The sequence below is a fragment of the Mustela nigripes genome, chromosome 14, assembly GCF_022355385.1.
Source record: "Mustela nigripes isolate SB6536 chromosome 14, MUSNIG.SB6536, whole genome shotgun sequence".
Classification (NCBI taxonomy): domain Eukaryota; kingdom Metazoa; phylum Chordata; class Mammalia; order Carnivora; family Mustelidae; genus Mustela; species Mustela nigripes.
In genome coordinates this window covers 48,107,650-48,127,393 of record NC_081570.1, presented here as the reverse complement: position 1 = coordinate 48,127,393, position 19,744 = coordinate 48,107,650, and the positions used below count along the sequence as shown (strand labels likewise).

At 44.2% G+C, this 19,744-nt stretch overlaps 1 protein-coding gene across 10 annotated transcripts in view; it reads right to left on the bottom strand.

The window, feature by feature from the left end:
- The window catches only part of FGGY (FGGY carbohydrate kinase domain containing), a 400,085-nt gene that overhangs the window by 95,320 nt on the left and 285,021 nt on the right, over window positions 1-19,744 (bottom strand). For all 10 annotated transcript variants that reach the window (XM_059374911.1, XM_059374919.1, XM_059374913.1 and 7 more), the window contains 2 exons: window positions 16,511-16,572; window positions 6,654-6,801 (listed from right to left, as the gene is read on the bottom strand). In XM_059374911.1, coding sequence (XP_059230894.1) covers window positions 6,654-6,801; window positions 16,511-16,572 — 210 coding nt within the window. The remainder of the gene's footprint in view (window positions 1-6,653; window positions 6,802-16,510; window positions 16,573-19,744) is intronic.

Genomic DNA, 19,744 nt, shown 5'->3' with positions numbered 1-19,744 from the left:
CCTCTCCTCTAGGCAAATAACTCTGACTCTCTGGGCTTTAATCTCTTCACCCCTTTGAATGGGGCAACAACACTGTCAAGTAGGGTTCCTTTATTTTTTTTTTTTGGAAGATTTTATTTATTTGACAGAAAGAGACACAGTGAGAGAGGGAATACAAGCAGGGGGAGTGGGTGAGGGAGAAGCAGACTTATCGCTGAGCAGGAAGCCCGATGCGGGTCTCGATCCCAGGACCCTGGGATCATGACCTGAACTGAAGGCAAACGCTTCACGGCTGAGCTACCCAGGCGCCCCTCAGGTAGGGTTCCTATTGGAGTTGGTGATGATGTATGTAAAGCATCTGTCATGGGACCTGACATAATGTGGTTCTAGAAAAAAATGACCCCTACTATGAAACCAAATACCAGCTGCTAAATAAGTTGTTCAGTAAGAAAACATATTAAGGGAAACCCAGCTGAAAGACACTTAGGATATCAAGCCTTGTTATAGGACTCAATTTGTCATAAGCAAAAACAATATGTAAAAAAAAAATGGTGAGATGAAACAGCATTACATTGTAACAAAATCATCAACAGACTCACGTCAAAGAGTCCATGTCTTCATAAGCTTGATAAATGTACCAGTCCAGAGCTGCTTGAATTAGCTCATGAGCTTCCATCTGTGTCATCTATCTTCCCATCAGAGGAAACCACTGGGTTACCACCTCTGGCTTCTACCGAGCTCTTGCAAATACCCATTCGAGTTGTTGACTACATCCACATCTGACTCTCTTTAGTAATGCTCATCTCTAGCTGGGGTTCACTCCTCTGGGAACGGGCTGAGATCTCGACATGCTTCTTTCCTGACTCCCTCCTACTTTTTCACATGCACACTTGCTCTGTGCTTGCTTTGAAGAGCCCTTGGAGCAGCACTCAACCTCTCCAGCAGTTTGAGCAGCATATGGCCTTATGTTAGAAATCACAGCTCTTCAAAGCACCAGAAGATAACTTTCTGTTCTGGGTAGTGCTGTACTTGCAAAATGAAGCAGAGAAAACATGTTTCAACCCCTGGTGAATAGGGTGTTTTCATGGCCTGATATGCCTGAGGTGACTTGCACCTGTGATTAAATTTGATTAATTCACTTCTTGGATATTTCAGGAAAAGAGTAACACACACACACACACACACACACACACACACACACACATCCTGAGACAAAGTAGTAGTATTAATTGGAGAAAGGAAATTGGTCACATATACAAGGAGGCAAGGACCCTTTCAAAATTCCTACAGTACTCCCTGTTTTGTACATCAAATGTGGGCTTCCCACTGTGTTGAGGGACTTGAGGGCCAAGGACTTAAATACGGAAAAAGACTGATCTCTGTACCTGTGTGAAACTTGGTCTGTATGGACCAGGGACTGCTGAGCCACACCTGCTGGCTGTCCACAGTGGACGGCCTCCACGGCTGGCGAGTCCAGCTGGTCCCCGGGCTATGGTGTGGATGGCTCGGGGCTGGCTGCACTCAAGGGCCACACTTAGAATCCTGCTAGTCGTCTTCTCACAGGCAGATAAGGGCCACTAAGCAGAAGCTACAGACTCCAAAGTATGTGCTGTTGCTGTCTGTCCATGATGGGATAGTCTCCCCATCTGATCCTTGACAACGACCCTGCAAGGAAGCCTCGTGCTCCTCCTGCTTACTAATGAGCAGACTGACCACACATTGCTAACCTCAGAGGTCACCCCTTTGCAGGCCAGAGAGCAAATACAGATCTGACTTCAAACCCTGGGCTCTCTTTGCTGTTTCGCAGTGGTAAAGAACTGTCCAACCAGTCGTTCCAAATAAAACCAATCACACACACATACACACACACACACACACACACACACACACCTGAAACAAGCAACCGTTCCTGATGGTTGGTGAATATTTAACTTCCTCTTTCCTTATGCGTGACCATGCCATGTTTCCTTAAAAGTATGCATTTTTCTTTTGCTTTTAAAGAACCTAGAGTCACCAGCATTAGATGTTTCGATACTGATGGCTATGACCCGAGCTTCTGCTGCCTTTACACATCACAGGCATGGCCCTTACCTAATTTACTAAGCAGAAAGGAGAATACTTGCCTGGGCAGCTACTTGGTCCAGGCCCACGAGTATGTGGCCCACGCACTAACCTCCATGCCTTTCTCGCCCAGCACCACGGGCCAATACCGCATCACCAAAGCAATGAAGCAGTGAGGCACAGGGCAGGGAGGCAGCTGCTACCCGGAGAGAAGAAATAATGGAGAGTGTCCTGGGTCACGCCTCGCTCCTACTTCTGAGGGGAAGCAACTAAAGCAGGTCCAACCAGGAGGGCTGATTGCTCCTGGAATCCGAGTCAGCGAGGGTGCGAAGGAAACAAAAACCGTGACTGAGGAGAGAGCGGTCAGAGCTTAAATCCAACACCCAGGGTAGGGACAGACATGGAAGGAGTGAGAAGACTGGTTTTCATAGCAGGGAAGCGAGGACTAGGCTGCAGATTGTGGTTCAGGGTGAAACCACGTACAGGATGGCTGGTAGGACTCCCAGCTCACAGTCCTCAGCGCCTCGAGTGAGTCCAGAGGTGGGAGTTAAGGCAGTCCTGTGGGGACCCGCATGCTGGAAGTCAGGATGCACGTTTTTATTTAAGCTCCCCATTTCTTGTCATGGAGACTGACCTTAGGCAGGTCACCGCTCACTTCCCTCTTGACAAGTAAAGACTGACATAACTGCTTGGCTATAGGGGAATCATTCCATACCTGCTGTTGACCTAAACACCAATGAAATTCTAAAAGTAAACAAGCCATTGGTAGCCTCTACCCTCAAAATGTTTTTCTAATAAATGGAAAGTACAGGCTATGTCATATGGCAGCTCTGATATTAGTTTCTTCTGTAAAAATTATTTTGTATTGCCTTCAATGCATGCTTTAATTCTGCTGCTGTATTTTGTCTTCATCATTTCCTTTTTCTTCTCATTCCACTGCCTTTCCATCTGAGCTCATTTTTCCCCCACTAAGTTTCTGCCCTATTTCAGAAACGTGCCTTTAAAAAAAAAATCCTACTGAAAGTGCCAAAGAGGTTTTAATATTTTCTTTTGGTTTCAGCAGTATCTAATTCTTTGAGGCCTTCCCGTAAGTGTTCCAACGCTATTCCTTTTGCCTTGTATGCAACACATTTTCCTAATGGACTCCCTTTCCTATTTTTTGATTCATTTTAACTTGAGAGCTATATGTATTCAGTGTTTCCCAGCAGAGTGTATGTATGATTTACTCTCAGCCCTACTCACTGCAACATGGATTTACCTCTTCAGATCTACACCTGGTTGCCAGTCCCCAGAGTCCAGCAGTTTTTATTTTAGGTGGCTTGGGTGGCCTCACCATATCCCCGTTTTTCAACCCTAGAACAAAGAGCAGACATGCAAACCTATACCCCTCCTTCAAATTCCTACCTATGTCCCAGTAACACAGTGTTACTCAGGATCCTTAGAATGCAGGGCATCACCCGCCATCCCAAATCAGACTTTGTGCCCAGTTGGTTTCCTGGGTTGGCAGTTTTCTGATGGATTGAGCTGAAAGGGACAATAAGGTCTGGATTGTGGGAGAGTTCTGGAAAGTTAAGCTCACTGGCTGCTTCCAAAAAACCAAAACACCCTAAAACCATTGGCAGGGGAGGGAGGACTGCCCTGTTCTGAGGCTTAAAGGGCCCTCGCGACATTCAGCTGAGGAGCAGAAGGTAGAGAGGTCCGAACTCTGGTAAGGCCAGAGATTTACTTTGTCCTTATGTCATAGATTTATCCAACAAGTCCCAGTTAGTCTTTTAGATTCAGGAAATTCTTCCCAGATTCTCTCTGAGGCTGTCAATTCTAGTGTCGCTCGTTGAATGACATGTGAATTTTCAAAGTCAGCATGAGTTTATGCTTTTTTTTTTTTTGCATCTTCACATATATTTTCAAATGGAGTAGAGGAAGGCGGCATTAATGCTGGCATTAAATACTTATATGGATAGTAGGAGGAGCAACTGATCTATTTCATATTAGTAAATTGTTTGTACCTATGTTTTTAAACCCATACGTGATTTCTTTCTCATCTCCATGTTGACCATCGATTAAGTACATATTAATTACTTAGTATATGCCCAGAGAAATGTTTCAGGAGCCAAAAGAAGTCATGTAGGTCTCTTTCCCTCCTGGGAGTATCCTGAAAATTCTACCTGCTATTATACACTTGATCAAGTACTTCCCTCTCCTCCCCTGAATCGTGCTCCAGGAACGTCCTAATTGCACCTTCCTGCAGTTGGCACATCTAGGTACCAAATAAGTATTTACTGAAGGGTGCTGGAGACAGTAGTCACTGTAGGTTCTGGCAGAGGAGAACATGACAAGAGAGACTGCAAGGTGATTAGTTTGATGTTATCTGAAACTAACTGAGTGAGAGAAATATTGGGAGAAATTTTTAGCCCAGAATTTCCTTCCTTCCATCTCATCGAGGTCACCTTCTCCTTCCAGCGTGGTGATGTAAGCCGACGGAGTGGCAGCTATTCCGATGTAAATCCAACACAAGAACAGTTACAGAGGGAAGTCAATGCTCAGAAATACCATGTGATAGATGAGGTTTGCTTACTAAACAATAAAACATTTTCGGGGGCGCCTGGGTGGCTCAGTTGGTTAGGCGTCTGCCTTTGCCTTTGATTCCAGGGTCCTGGGATCAAGTCCTGCATCAGACTCCTTGCTTGGTGGGGAGCCTGCTTCTCCCTCTGCCTCTCAGTCTGTCTGCCCCTCCCCCTGCTTGTTGTGCTCGCTCTCCAAATAAATAAATAAATAAATAATCATTAAAAAAAAATATATATAACACAATAAAACTTTTTTAAAAAAGTAAACAGACTAGGATTTTTCTGATACAACTGGGGAGATGTCCCCATATGCAAGGGGTCTTCTTTGGTGGGTACGTCCTTAGCTGTGTTCATTATAATGAGCCAAACATTCTTCAAAGCCCTCCACCGACTCCTTGGGGATTACATTCTGGATCTGGGTTACCTTTCTAAGAATATCCTTATGAGGGTAACTCTTACATCTTTGGATATCAGGCTTGGTTTTAAGAAACAGAGAAAAGCCACTGGGAGCCATGGGTCCAGCCACGCTGGGTATGACAGAAGTTGGCAAGAGAGGGCCCCCAGGGAAGGACTCAGATCCAAGTCCATGGACTCCAGACCCACAATCATTTCACTACATAGTCCTGCTTCATTATGGGGTCATTTTATGAACTGGCCATGTTTTTTTAACATCTCTCACATTGTAAAGGCCCATTATACTTAGTTTCAGATACTTGTCTTCAATTCAGACACCAACTTTAACTTTTGTATCTATACAAAATGTGCTCTTCCCCAATCCCTGGTTGTACCCAGAGAGTCAGTTTATCTGCAAGTACAGCGCTCTGGCCGCAGCCTGTGGCCACATGGTCTCTCCCAACATTCCTCTTCTGCTTCCACAGGCCAAGTAAGCAGGCCAAGCTCATTATCTGTTGTGTGGGCACGCTTCACGGACTCCAGACAGACATAACTTACGCTATGTCCAATTTTCTTCTCTTTTCCCGTGATTCCATTTTATTAGCAGAAGTTGATTATGTCAACTAGGTAATGAAAATAAAGATCAGTCTTCTTGTTGGCATCCCAAAAACAATGAAAACAATCTCAATAAAATGAATCACAAAAACCATAGAATTCTGAGCCTTGGAGCTCTCTAAGCCAGCGGCCTGCGCCACAGTCACGCCACGTAAACCCTGCGATGCTCACAGCCTCCACTCTGAGCTCCCCGCCTCCGTTCACTGCATACTCTGCTTCTCAACTTTTTGAAATCTTCCTGGATTCTGAATTCCTGGCTTATATTCTTATTTGCGGCCCCTCCTGGCCTCTGAAGCTTGGTTCTATTTCTCCAGCTTGAACATGCTTCCTCCAGCCTCAAATATATTCTCCATGATTATACGATTCTCAGCGACCTACTCTCGCCTGGCCACCAGGATGTCCTGTCTTGGTGTAGGGGGCTATGAACGCTGCCCCAAGTTCACCCTGGCCCTTCTGGGGGGTCCAGAATCTTCTGCACCACCAGTGATCCTGAAGGTCACACACAGCTCCATTTATCTCCCGACATAAGTCATTAATTTTATTTTACTTCTAGCAAAGTTGAACCGAACTCCTAATACTATTAACATGCACTCTGAACAGCTCTGACTCAGACCCTGAGCAGACATGTGGTTGTGGCAATCAAGACCATGGGTGGTAATATTTACCACTTATTTACCGGGTGGGCTGGGGAGGGAGACAGAAAACATGACTCTGCAAAGTGAGGTAAATAAAAATCACACGGGCAGGGGCTCGCGACTTCCAGCCGCTCCACAGGACAAAGACGCGCAGTAGCTAAATGTAAGAAATAGTGCTTTTAACACTTTCAAGGTTGGCTCAGAAACAATGAGAACTTTCAGCAGCTCATGCTGGGGGGTGGTAAGAGCCTTCGCACCAGCGGTGCAGCTGCAACAAGCCCGTGCGCCCTTGGCCTGTCCTGGTAATTTTTCCTCTTTTCCTTTCTTCTCGCTTTGCTTCTTCCAGACTTTGTAACCCTTTGGCCTGCCTTCACCTTTGTGCAAGGACTGGCTGTTACTTACTTACCATGCCCTTCAGTGTCAGATCTGCTAAGGGAGACCGGTTGCCATGGAAATCTGGCCAAACATGTAAATCAACAGTGAGAAAACCCACAGGCTGAGCCTTCTTAATCAGATCCAGGTGACTGTTCAAATATGCATATACACTCTGGCATCTGGAAGAGAAGTTGATTTTGTTTTTAGAAGGGGGGGGGCAGGGTCAGGAAGCAAACTGTTCTGCAGAAAGAAACGATTTGTACTTCCATATCAGATCCAGAAACAAAGCAGGGTCCCCAAACCCTTAGCAGAGAAACTACCCAAACCCACAGGAACCAGCATACTGCTCTGTCTGATCGTACTGGGCCATCACCGAGAACAGGTTGTGTGTCTCAGTACAAAGTGGAAAGGCTTGGAATCAGAGCACAAGGTCCAGGAGTGGCTTCTTAACATCTGTAAAAACAGATATTATAATCCCTCTCCAACTTACCTCATAGGGTTATTGTGAGGATCAAAGGAGACTATGTATGTGAAGATAGCATATTTTGTAAACTGTACAATAATGTACATATGTAAAGGATTTTTTAAAAATCAGTATTCCTAATTGTAACAATAATGACGAGGTGACAAAACATAAAGGTAAGTTTCGAGACTCGGGATGGGAGTTGGCTAAAGGAAGTGATAGGACAGAGGAATGCAGTTAGATCAGGAATTAGGAGACTTGATTTCCAACCCCAATGCACCAAATGGCATGGCATATGTTTCTTCTCCTTTCTAAGGCTCAGGTTCTTTGGGTGAAGAATGAGGGAGTCTCACCACCTTTCAGCCTTCACATGTTTGCATGAGAGGGAGACATAGATGAGTGGACTAGAGCCAAGGTAGTCCTGGGCTCAGATCTGGGTTCCACCCATCCTAGCTGGGTGACAGGGACCAGTGACTCACCCTCTCTGAACTTCAGTTATCCCATATATAAAATGGGCATCCTAATACTTATCTCACGGAGCTAGATCTTACTGCATGGCATCAAGACTGAAGTGGGTTACCCTTCCCCTCTTTAAATGGGCTTCCTTCTTCAAGTCGTGAACCAATGATTCTAGAGGGAAGTGAGTTTATCAAAGGGTGGCATCCATGCCACTTCTCACTGGTGACCTTGGAAAGATAGCTTTAAAGCTTAAAAGCATGGCTTGAATAATGGCAGGAAAAAAGTATAGGAAACTAATGTTCAAGGGAGGTTAGTATCTGAGATACCCAACATGATACTATTTGCATTTTAAAAACGCAAATAAATAAATAAATAAAAATTTAAAAAATGCTTTAGGAGTGCTTAGAGATTTCTAATTCCAGTTTTGTGACACTGTGACTGCTCCCATGGAGCCCATGAAGTTCCCAAAAGTTTTCCAAATTAAGCTTAAAGGAAGAAACAAACAAGCAGAAGAGTGGTTTTCAATTCTTCTGTTAAATAAAAATTTTGTGTGTTACCTCAATACAGAAAAGATAGCAAAACAAAATTGGTCTATGAAAGTGCAGGAGTGAATACAAGTGTGTGTGCGCGTGCCTGTGCATGTGAGCCTGTGTGTGTGTGTGTGTGTATGTGCTTGTGCACGCATGTCTGTGCATGTGCACGTGAGCCTGTGTATACGTGCCTCTGCGTGTGGATATGAGCCTGGGTGTGTGTGTGTGCGCCTGTGCATGTGAGTCTGGGTGTGCATGCATGTCTGTGTGTGTGTGTGCCTGTTCATGTGCCTGTGAGCCTGTGCACATGTGCCTGTGTGTGTGTGCATGCGAGCCTGTATATGCCTTTGCCTGTGTGTGCTGTGTGCCTGTGCGTGTGCATGTGAACCTATGTACATGTGCCTCTGTGTGTAGATATGGGCCTGGGTGTGTGCATGCACCTGTGCATGCGAGCCTGGATGAGCATGCATGCCTGTGTGTCTGTGTGTGTGTGTGTGCCTGTGCATGTGCCTGCGAGCCTGAATGTGGACGTGTGCCTGCGCATGTATATGCAAGCCTGTATGTGCCTTTGCCTGTGTGTGCTGTGTGCCTGTGCGTGCGCATGCAAGACTGGTATGCACGTGTACCTGTGCATGTGCAGGCATGCCTGTGTGTGTGTGTGCCTGTGTGTGTGCACAGGTATGCTGGGTGGAGGTAATTTCTTTGCTTCTCGTTGTGACACCTCATTCCCATCTAAAAATCTTCCGCTTTGGATGCTACTAGGACAACGATGTTGTTGGAAAAGGGCTGTGCGACACAGCATTGCAGCTGCCACTCCCTGCCTGACAGCACACAGTCTTCAACCCCAGCCCTGATACCACCCCTTCCCAGAAGGATGCTCAAAGTGAAGACCTCGAAAACCCAAGAGAGAGGTTGAAATTAAACAAACACTCCTCTGTGTGACTCTCATGCCATGTGCTTTCTGCAACTAAGGTCAGAAATAACTGGTCAAGGCCCACATTTGAACCCTGTTTTAGCATGACTCTAGGGCAGTGTTAGGAAAGGGTCCCAGAGGCCTCTGTGGAAGGCCAAGCCGAAGCCTTGCACTTGGGGAGAATACGATCACATTCCGCTTTTCGATTTCCCACGCTCTCTGCTCACAGTCCAATAGGAACCACAGTGACAACTAAAGCCACGAGAACGCCCTTTCAAGCCGGAAGTCGAGTCTTTCCCAGTTCTACCAACGCCCCACTTCAGAATGCCGTCACGTCACGGGACTTAAAATGAAGGGACTTTGTTTTTTTAAAGCACATGTCTATAAATCTTTTCATTTGCCTCTCAAGGAATCTCAGGCCAGGGCATTCGGTTTCAGACATCTGGGTCAATAAGAACCTATAGGCCTAATTACTATTGATTCGTCATTGTCTCATTTACCGCGGGTCTTTGCAAACAGTGAGATCCGTTTAGCCTCTTACATATATGGTCACTCATGCACTAATGAGATCCCTGGGGGACGGGGCATAGGCTTACCCCTTTGACTCCTAACCTCCTCACAGCTGTATGTTTATTCTTTGAATGCAGCCATTCTCCTGCATGTTTTTTCAATTATACCTTACCATGTGTGCTATCTGAGTATATCACTCAAAATGAAATGCACTTGGAAAACATTAGAGTAACAAATGCACATCATTATTCACATAATTTTAACCTTACATGATGCCTTTTTTGGTTCTGACTTTGCTTCATTTGGGATTTTTTACCAATTCCTTCTCAAAAGGCGGTCTGCCCTCTTCCAGCTCGGGAATCACATGTTAGCTGTTTCAAGTGGGTGGTTCTCCCTCCCTCTCACAAACTCCAGGCTCACATACTTACTCTTGGAGAGAGGAATTCCTGCAGCCCTCATCCCCCCTGTACATGATGAAGAAAATACAGTTTCAACAACCACACAGTGACTTCACCGTGTCGTGACTGGGTGGTCAGGTACCATTAAACCCCCCAAGCCCAGTTTACTTTTCTGTACCTGGGGCTAATTCTATCACCTTATAGGCTGCTATGAAGATTAAATATTGAGCCTGTGCACTATAAAATAATAGGTAATCAATAAAGAATTCTCCCTCCGTTCTTGTCATAGGAGTTTCATTTCTAGCTTTAAAAAATCCAAGTCAGGGTGCCTGGGTGGCTCAGTGGGTTAAAGCCTCTGCCTTCGGCTCAGGTCATGATCCCAGGGTCTTGGGATCAAGCCTTGCATTGGGCTCTCTGCTCAGCAGGGAGCCTGCTTCCCCCTCTCTCTCTGCCTGCCTCTCTGCCTACTTGTGATCTCTGTCTGTCAAATAAATAAATAAAATCTTTAAAAAAAACCCAACAACAACCTAAACCCAAGAGTCAGGGACAATTTTTGTCAGACTTCATTGCTTACAATCCTAAATGAGGACAGCATCCCTACAATCTCTACTCTCCCCTGCCTCCCTATAAGTTATTTAATTCTTAGGATTCTTGGACTGCCCAGAAATTCAGTGACCATATTTTGAAATGAAAAATCAGAATACATGGTCCAACCAAAAGACATCTGTGCCCCTTCAGGAATTGAGAAAGTCTGCCAGTCTCCAGTTCCTCACTTCTTGGCCCGCCATAACACGGAGTCTACTGAAACTGGTCCCACAGTGGGGGATAGCGCCCTTTGCTGCCAACTCCACTGGACCATGTTTGCCTTTATTTCACTTGAGTTTTCTCTCATTCTGCACCACTTGACCACTTCTTAGTCGTTTGTTCTCCTTGCCTTGATTCCAGACACTATACTCATTTGGTTTTCCTGCTTCCTCTCCAGCTGGCTCTCTTCCATTACTTGTCCCTTAAATATTTTCAGCTTCCCAGAGATCTGTCCTTGTCCGTCCTGTCCCTCTTTCTGTACCCTATGTGATCCATCCTCCTCTCATGGCTTCAGGTACCATCTAGGACTAAGGACCTTCAACTGTACACTCCTAACTCCTGCCTATTTCTCTTATGAGTTCCAGGTCAGATAGCCAACAACCCACCCAATGCTTCCTCTTGGATGTCCACTGATGAAATGTAGAATTTATCTCCTAAGTCAACACAGTCCTCAGTTTTCTAGAGCACTTTCTTATCCTTGCATGACCAATAGAAGCCAAAGAAAGACATGAGAATTTCGATCTTATTACTGTTTAAGAAACATTTCCCATCCAAGAGCCATTAAGAATTTAGTGGTTATCCCAGCACACCCTAGGGAATGAAAGGTGTGAATATCATCACCCTTGTTCTACGACTGTCGTAGCTCAGGGGAGCCTAAGTAAACACTTGCTGATAGACTGATGGCCCCAGTTGTCAGATGGACAGACTGAGACTGAAGAAGCCATCAAGGCCAAGAAAGCAATATGAGAACACCAGAGCAGCCTGGCAAGTGAGAATCATCTTTGGAAGTGGAGTCTAAGAGTTACCTATAATCCTCATTTCCTTATCTAGAATTAAATGAGATAACATACAGAAAACTAGCAGCAAGTACAGTGCTAGGAACATTGCATGTTCTCAATAAATGTACTTATCTTTTCTGTTGCTTTCCTTGCACAGCCTTTAATGGGGAGTTTTACACTTGATCTTAGCCCAAAGGCCAAGGAGCGATAATGGGGAGTTTTAAATGTAACCGAGATTTGACATATGGGGGTCAGTGCATTTGAAGAAATTGATCCTTAGTGGGATTATGGGAATCACAGAGGCAAAGGGAAAAAGAGCCCTGAGGAATAAATCAGATCAATGATTGTGGGGTGCCTGGGTGGCTCAGTTGGTTAAGCATCTGCCTTCTGCTTAGATCTCACGCTCCTGGGATTAAGCCCCGCATTAGGCTCCCAGCTCAGCGGGGAGTCTGCTTCTCCTTCTCCCTCTGCAGGCTGCTCTGCCTGCTTGTGCTCTCTCTCTCTTCCTCTTTCTTTCAAAAATAAATAGATAAGGGGCACCTGGGTGGCTCAGTGGGTTAAGCTGCTGCCTTCGGCTTAGGTCATGATCTCAGGGTCCTGGGATCGAGTCCCGCATTGGGCTCTCTGCTCAGCAGGGAGCCTGCTTCCCTCTCTCTCTCTCTGCCTGCCTCTCCATCTACTTGTGATTTCTCTCTGTCAAATAAACACATAAAATCTTTAAAAATAAATAAATAAATAGATAGATAGATAAAAGCTTAAAAAAAAAAAAAAAGACATTGATTGTCCTTATAGAAATGACAGAAAAGTCCAGGGGAAGTGGGAGAAAACAAAGGTTGGAAGAAAAAATGTGAATTAGGAAAATTTCATTCTGATAATCCTAAATTAGGACCTGAAACCAGCAGCAATCACAACAGGAAATGCTTACAAAAGTAACTCAGAACAGGTGGGCTTCTCTGATTACAGTCCTTCTCCTTCCAGTACACTGTGAGCTCGTGGGGCCCTATCTTCTACTCTGTCCTCCCCTCCACAGAGCAGCCAAAGTAATCCTTTTAAGTTAAATCTGATGGTATCTTTTCCCTGCTTGGAGACTAAAACCTGGAATAGATTCTAGTGTCTTTACTGTTATCTACAATGGCCTCCATAGTTTGGCCTTCGCTAATTTTCAAGCCCTCACCTGTTTGCAGCTCCCTTCTACTCTGGTCTGGCCACAAGGGCCTTTATAGTATCCAACAGCCTGCCAAGCTGGCTACTGCCTCAAGGCCTGGGGCCTTGCCGTTCCTTACGTCTTTTGGGGTGACTTGGAGCTCTCTGAACATAGAACACCCCTGTCTCAGAGCTTGGCATCAGCAAGTCATATCTGCAAGTAGAAAAACAAGTACTGATAAACAGATTTTGTATTTTATACCCCTGATTTGCCACATAACCCACAGACGCATGGTTTGCTCCCATTCTTTATTCAGAGGCCCTCTTACCTGTTACCTTATCAAGGATGGCTTCTTTACCTGAAAGAATTTCCAACACCCCAACACCCCTCATCCATCTCTTTACTCATTTCTGTTTTTCTTCAGAAAGCTTACCAATTCCTGGTCAGCAAATGTGCTCTTCCTCTATCTACACACACACACACACACACTCGTACGTACATATGTGTGTGTGTGTGAAATTTACATGAAAGTAGGGACCTTTTTTCTTTTATTTTATGATCCTAAATGCTCATAAGAGTCATCACCTTTGTTCTGCTACCAACCTTGAACACTTGTGGTTTATGGCAACACCTTCCCACCAAACCATGCTATCACTAGAACCTCATTCTGAGATGCTGGGAATTAAGGTTCGCAATAAGAGAACTAAGGTTCCCAATATGGTTCCTAATAAAGGAATTAAGACAATAATGGGACGTTTAGAGGAAAAGGGCCAAAGTTATGATCAATGTCAGGCGATCGCTAAGGCGTGAAATCTCTGGAAATTTAGCCTCACATAGAGAAAGATTCTGCTTGCCAGTGACATGCATGAGTACATGTAGTTACTGCTGACTTAATTTATAAGCTCACAAAACATTATTCTTCAGGGATGGATCTGAAAATATAATGGCAAATCAAGAGTATAAAATACTGTGATAAATCTTTTTATCAACACTTGTTCCTACAGTTTTAAATAGGATTTGCCGATGTTAAGCTCTGAGGCAGGGGTGACTTGCATTCTGTTTTCAGAGAGCCTCAAGCCACACCAAAACAGGCATGCAGTTTCTGATTCCAAGGAATTCGCTGTCCTTTCCGAACAGCCAAATTCACTTTAATAATAGTTATGCCTATTTCTTCCTAAGACCCAACGTATAATGGGTCCTATAGTCTTGGATTAGTGTATTCGTATATCTGATAAGACAGAGATGCACTTTCTTTTACAAGACAATAGAAAGAAAGTGAAAGGAAAAAGAATCAGCATTTATTGAATACCTACTAAATATACAAGCTGGGTGTAAAATTTGAGAAAAAGAAAGAAATGAAGGCAAGAATTAGATGGGACCACCTTGAAAGAGATGACAAAGAAAGAAGGGAGGAGGGCCAAGACCCTAGCTGTAATGAACTTTGATGTAGGGGTAGAAAAAGATCTTGAGGGGCACCTGGGTGGCTCAGTTGGTTATGTGTCTGCCTCTTGATCTCAGCTGAGGTCTTGATCTCAGGGTTGTGAGTTCGAGCCCCACACTGGGCTCCACGCCCATGCCCATGTGGAAGGAAGCTAGGAGGGAGGGAAGGAAGGAAGAAAAGAAAGAAAGAAGGAAAAGGGAAGAAAGAAAAAGATCAAACTTGAGCTTGAAAAGGAGACTTAAAAGGACAAGCCAGAGATATTGGAGGAAAATTGGGAGGAGGCAACATTCCAGAAAGAAAGCCAAAGGAAGAGAGTGTTATAGAGGAGAGGAAGGTGGGATCATTGGTGCCACATCCTGCTGCGAGCCCAAGGATGGGGACTGGAAAGCACCCTACAGACTCATCAACAGAGGCTGCTGAGGACCTTATCATTAACTGTTTCAGGGGCCAGTGGGGACAGAATTCAAATTGAAGTGGGCAAGGGATGGATGCAAAATGAGGAAGTAGTGACCACGAGTATAGGCAATGCACTGGAGAAACTTAGCTCTAAAGGGGAAAATTACAGGGAGGTAGTTTGAAGGTGGTATGAAGTAGACTAGTATGTGGAAAGAGTTGGGATTTAAAACCAGTTCTGACTCCACATCTGAATCCTATAATTGCTGCTTCTGGACCCCCCGTGCTGCTGTTTCTCTGAGGCTGCACTGGTAATCCATAAAGCTCTCTTTCTTCTCCTCCATAAAAACTACTCACATGAAGCTCATCTACAGAAGAAAGTTCTGGAAAGTTTGAGTATTTCAATGCAAAATCTAACTACCCCTTAGGTTTGTGTTGGGTTTTAAGATCTTCAGAGACTGGGACTTTCGCAATCTACTTTCCTCCACAGTATTATTGTGGTTTTATAGGCGAGGGAACTGAGTCACAGAGACATTAATGGCAGAACTGGCACAAGAATCCGAGACTTCTGATTCTTAATCCAGGGTTCTTACTACTTTACCACACTTTGCACAAGAAGGTTTCAGCCCTAGAACCACCACCACCAAGTAAGTTTTCCTCTTCTATAAAACCATTAGTAATAGTGGCAGAAATAGCAGTGGTGCCTGCTATCAGAACTGTCATTGTTATATTTATTTGCTTAGTTGTAGCATACACCATAAAGGATTTTCAGAAGAGCTAACCCAGAAACTCATGAAAAACAAATTTAGGAATTATACTTAAAATTGTTTTAAGGATTGTATTTATTTATTTATTTGAGAGAGAAAGAGGAAGAGAGAGAAAGGGAGAGAGGTGAGAGAGACAGAGAGAGACCAGGAGCAAAGGCAGGGGCAGAGGGAGAGGGAGAAGCAGGCTCCCCACGGAGCAGGGAGCCCGACGTGGGGCTTGATCCCAAACTTGATCCCAGACCCTGAGATCATGACCTGAGCAGAAGGCAGATGCTTAACGATTGAGCCACGGAGGCACCCCAGAGTATAACACTGATGTACAGTTATTTTATCTTCAGTTATACATCATACTGTCAAAATATTCTTTCCCAAAGTTACTTGGATTAGTTCTTTTCTTTCTCAATTCCTTCTTACTGCTGTTACGTTATTCATTATTAATACAATAGGTTTAGATTTTGCCAATTGTATTTCATTTTGCCCACTCCCACTATACAAATAAATCTTGGTATCCATCCATCTACCGACCTACCTACCTACCTATTAATTACCTATTACGATCTAACCTACTTACCTATCTACTTTCTAATTTCAAGGGGCACGTAAAGCATCACCATGGTTCTAAGAATTACAGTTTTATATAAAGATCTACTCGGAAAAGTACCATCTCCACTTCTTACCCACTTCTCACTCCCCCATTTTTCCATCCCATTCCTAGTTCCCACACTAGGGCACTAGTCTCATCAGTTTCTGGTTTAACCTTCCAGCATCTCTTTTGCACAAATGAGTAAATGCACATATAGTTTCTTATCATCTCCTCCTTTTTCCATGAAAGGGAGCACACTGTAAACACCCCTTTGTGTTGTTCACTTAATATGTCCTAGAAATCACTTCACATCACTTATTATCCTCTGTTGTACAGAAGAGACGGGCATAAAGAGGCTGGATAAGCTGCCCAAGGTCACACCCCCCATAAGGAGGAAAGCTGATTTAAGCCCAAGAAGTGTTGACTCCAAAACCCACGTTGCTTCCACTACAATCGGATTCTCTCATCCTTGGTTCCTGGCATATCCTTTGGGACCTCTAGTTCCTCTGAATTCTCCTTAGATAACTTTGAAAACTAATACACATATGTCTTGGATCATCTAGATGACCGTCTTCTAACCCAATACTGCCGGGCATGCTCAACGCCCAAAGGAACTGAAAATCACCCAGCTGCCTAAGGGGAACGCCCTCACGCAGGAAAGGGGTGGAGGGGTGGGGGCTTTAAGGGGACGGGGTAGCAGGTACCTGGCTGTGGCCTTGGCTTGTAGTTCAGGGAAGGCAGCATGACCCTGCACCATGTGGTCTATCTGAAAAAGAAGAGAGATAGGTCGGTTTTACAGTTTCTCTGATTTATGTTTAAACCAGAAAAAGATACATTAAAATGTCAGTTTCTTTCAACTCTGTCCACAGAGGATCTAAGAATGTTAAAGTGCTAACTCCACTAGAGTGTCTCAGCTTTTTCAGAAATTCAGCTTTGCTTTTTCACCTAGTGCTGGCTGCTCGATCCACAAGAAGCAGCAGCAGGAAATGAAACTCTCAAGGCTAACCTGGTAGCAGAACGTCCAAAGTAACCTGAAAAGCAGAGGTGTGTGGACAGGAGGGAGGAGTAACTGCAGGTACGTGGTGAAGGGCCTGGGTGTTAAAGCCCCCCAGGTCTGGATCACACCATTTCCGCCTCCTGATCCAGGCTGTCACCCCAGGACAAAGTCAGACCTTGAATTACTCACCCAGGCTTACTAAAGGAGAAGCTGAGTGAAGGAGATGAGGAGGAGGGATTACCAGTTCAAAAACCAACACCAAAAAGTTGCCCTAGAGCTGTCAAGAGGACCTCTCCTAATTGTCAAGTTGTCACATGAAAAAAAAAAAAAAGTTATTACATGAGAAATGGGGGTATCGCTTTCCCAGGACAGAAATGTCTAAGCTCTGTGGATAACTGTCTTCTCATTTGAAATCCCTTATCTAAGATTTTATTCCTTAATCTACTTGGTAGCTCTGAACAAAATAATTGTATCAGAAGGAGAAATGTCTCCCTGTGATGCTCCCCTGCTTGCTGAAACACACCCAACAAACACTGTGTTTGTGCTCCTGAACCTAATCTGGCTGTCTTCCCGGTGTTCACATGAGTCTCTAGGACTCAACCATTGGGCCAATTCTTTTTCATTCAGACTATGAACCAATTGGTTATTTGGGCCTCAAGGAGATAGTCTCTCTAGTATGTTTCCAGACAGCTAGGGTTGTGTAAAGGTGAAAAGAACTTTTTCTGAGCCATTGAGGTCAGGTCTGGGTTGAGCTAACTACTCCAGAGCCTACCTACCCCTACCTCCTCTATGGGCTACTGCTTCCCTGATCTAAGCACCCCAGGGCCTGGTACCACAGGGAGAGGGAAAATTCTGTGGCCCCATATGACGGTATGGTGTGCCCCCTCCTCTTGAGAACTGTGGGCCATGAACTATCCTTTCAGTGGCAATCATCCCCTGATCTGTTGGCCTCATCATATGGGAATAATAATACAATCTGAATTTTACAACAGTGGCTTAGTGAAAAGAACACAGGCTTTGGAAACAGACAGATGCAGGTTTGAATTCATGGTCTATATTCATATTTTGTGGTACCGAGGAAAGGTTACTTGAATTCTCAGAGCCTCATCTCCTACAACTGTAAAGTGGTGATAATGAAATTCGCCTTGCAAGAGTGCCTGCTATGGAGGTGGCTCTCAGTTCCCAACATATATTATTAAGAAGGATGTGTCATCAAAAGGGCAAAAATGGCTCGGGCAGCAGAATCTCCAATGGTCAGTTGCATTTCTTTTTTCCCCCTAACAGCATCTGGTAGGAAAGGTCCACTCTGGTTAGTGAAGACCAAGTCAGTTTTTCAAATAAACGAGCACGCATTTCAAAAGCCTGGAGTGCCTGATCCTAGGGCTGATCTCTCTGTTTATGTTCTATTCTCCAGCACATTTAGCACAGTATAGAACATAGTGTCCTATTAGTGGTTATTTGTTTCCCAGTGAAATAACCAGTTTAACCACAATGACTGTATTTGCCAAGTGGCTGCCTCAGAAATATACAGACAGAGCTTGCCTAACTTTATGACTACTTTTTTATTTCCCCCATCTGCTCAGATTTCAGCTCTGAGAGCAAGCAGAAAAGTCCGCAAACGATATGCATAGGTAGGAAGCATGAGCTGAGTGGAGTCAGAGCTTCTTCAGGATGGCTTTCTAGATCAAGAGGGAAAAGTCGTCTTATACACCTAGGGTTGGATTTTTAGGTCCTTCCTCATAAGGTGGCATGCATCAGCATTTGGAACACAGGAGAAACAGAAATGCAATACAGTATAACACACAGATCATAAATGGGTAGTACGAGGGGACATCTGGCTCACAGATGTATTTTATTTGGGTTTTATAATGTTTAAAAAAATCAGCCAATATTTTTAAATTGGGAGATTCCACTTCAAACCCAGATTTTGGTTTCTCCTGAAGAACAGGCAGATGCAAGATATGGGGCCACCCATAGTCCCCAGGGCAAGAGTCGGCTGGAATCCAGTGATGACTGATCCTGTCAGACAGAACTGTGCCCTTCAGTATCTAGAAGACACCACCACTCCCCACCCCTCCACCCCCAATAACAGACATCAGATTTCACCAATTTCTCATCACGACTGCACAAAGGCTTTACTTGTAGGGGAGCTCTATTTTTCTGTGCCCATCTCTCTGTGAAAGGAAGGAACATAAAATCATTCCCTAGAGTGCCATGAGTTAAAAGAAAAACTTCTATGTCAAAGTAAGAAACAAAACAAAACAAAAAAACCTGTTTGCCTAATCTGTTTATGCTATCTGTGTGACTCCTTTAGGCATCTGAGTTTCCTATTCTTGAAATGACAGAACGTAGACAAGGGAGTCCTGAGACCTGAGTCAGTTCTGGCTCAGGGAATGACCTTAAACAAGACCATTTCTAATTTTCTCCCTCTACAACATTTAATAAATTAACATGACAAAGAGCCAAATGTTTGTAAAATTAGAGGACTGCAATTGCCTGAGATCTCAAAACTGTGGGCACAGAGTTCCTAGGCAAGAAAAACACATGACAAAGCCAAGTTTAGAATCCCAGAATTCTAGGTTCTATGATCATTTTGCTGAGACAAAGCCATCTGATGGCATGATGGGCTTTTCTCTATTAAAATCCATTTTATGTATTCGTCTTGAGGCTTTACCTTGCTTTGCAGATAATGAAATCATTAGGCTCAGATACATGTTCATGGCTTGCCACAGCTCCCATTTTGCCATTTGCATTTACCTGAAATGTCACTTTTTTCATCTCAGTTTTTCCAACGCTTTACTTAACTTTGTCTTCTTATCTCAAAGTGAAAACATTTTGTCCGATTTTTTTCCCAGCCTTGAAATTCTCATAAAAATCTAATGAAAGAAGAAAGCCCAGCCTAGACAATGTCTTTTACTTTGCTGAAAGAACTGTGGAACTG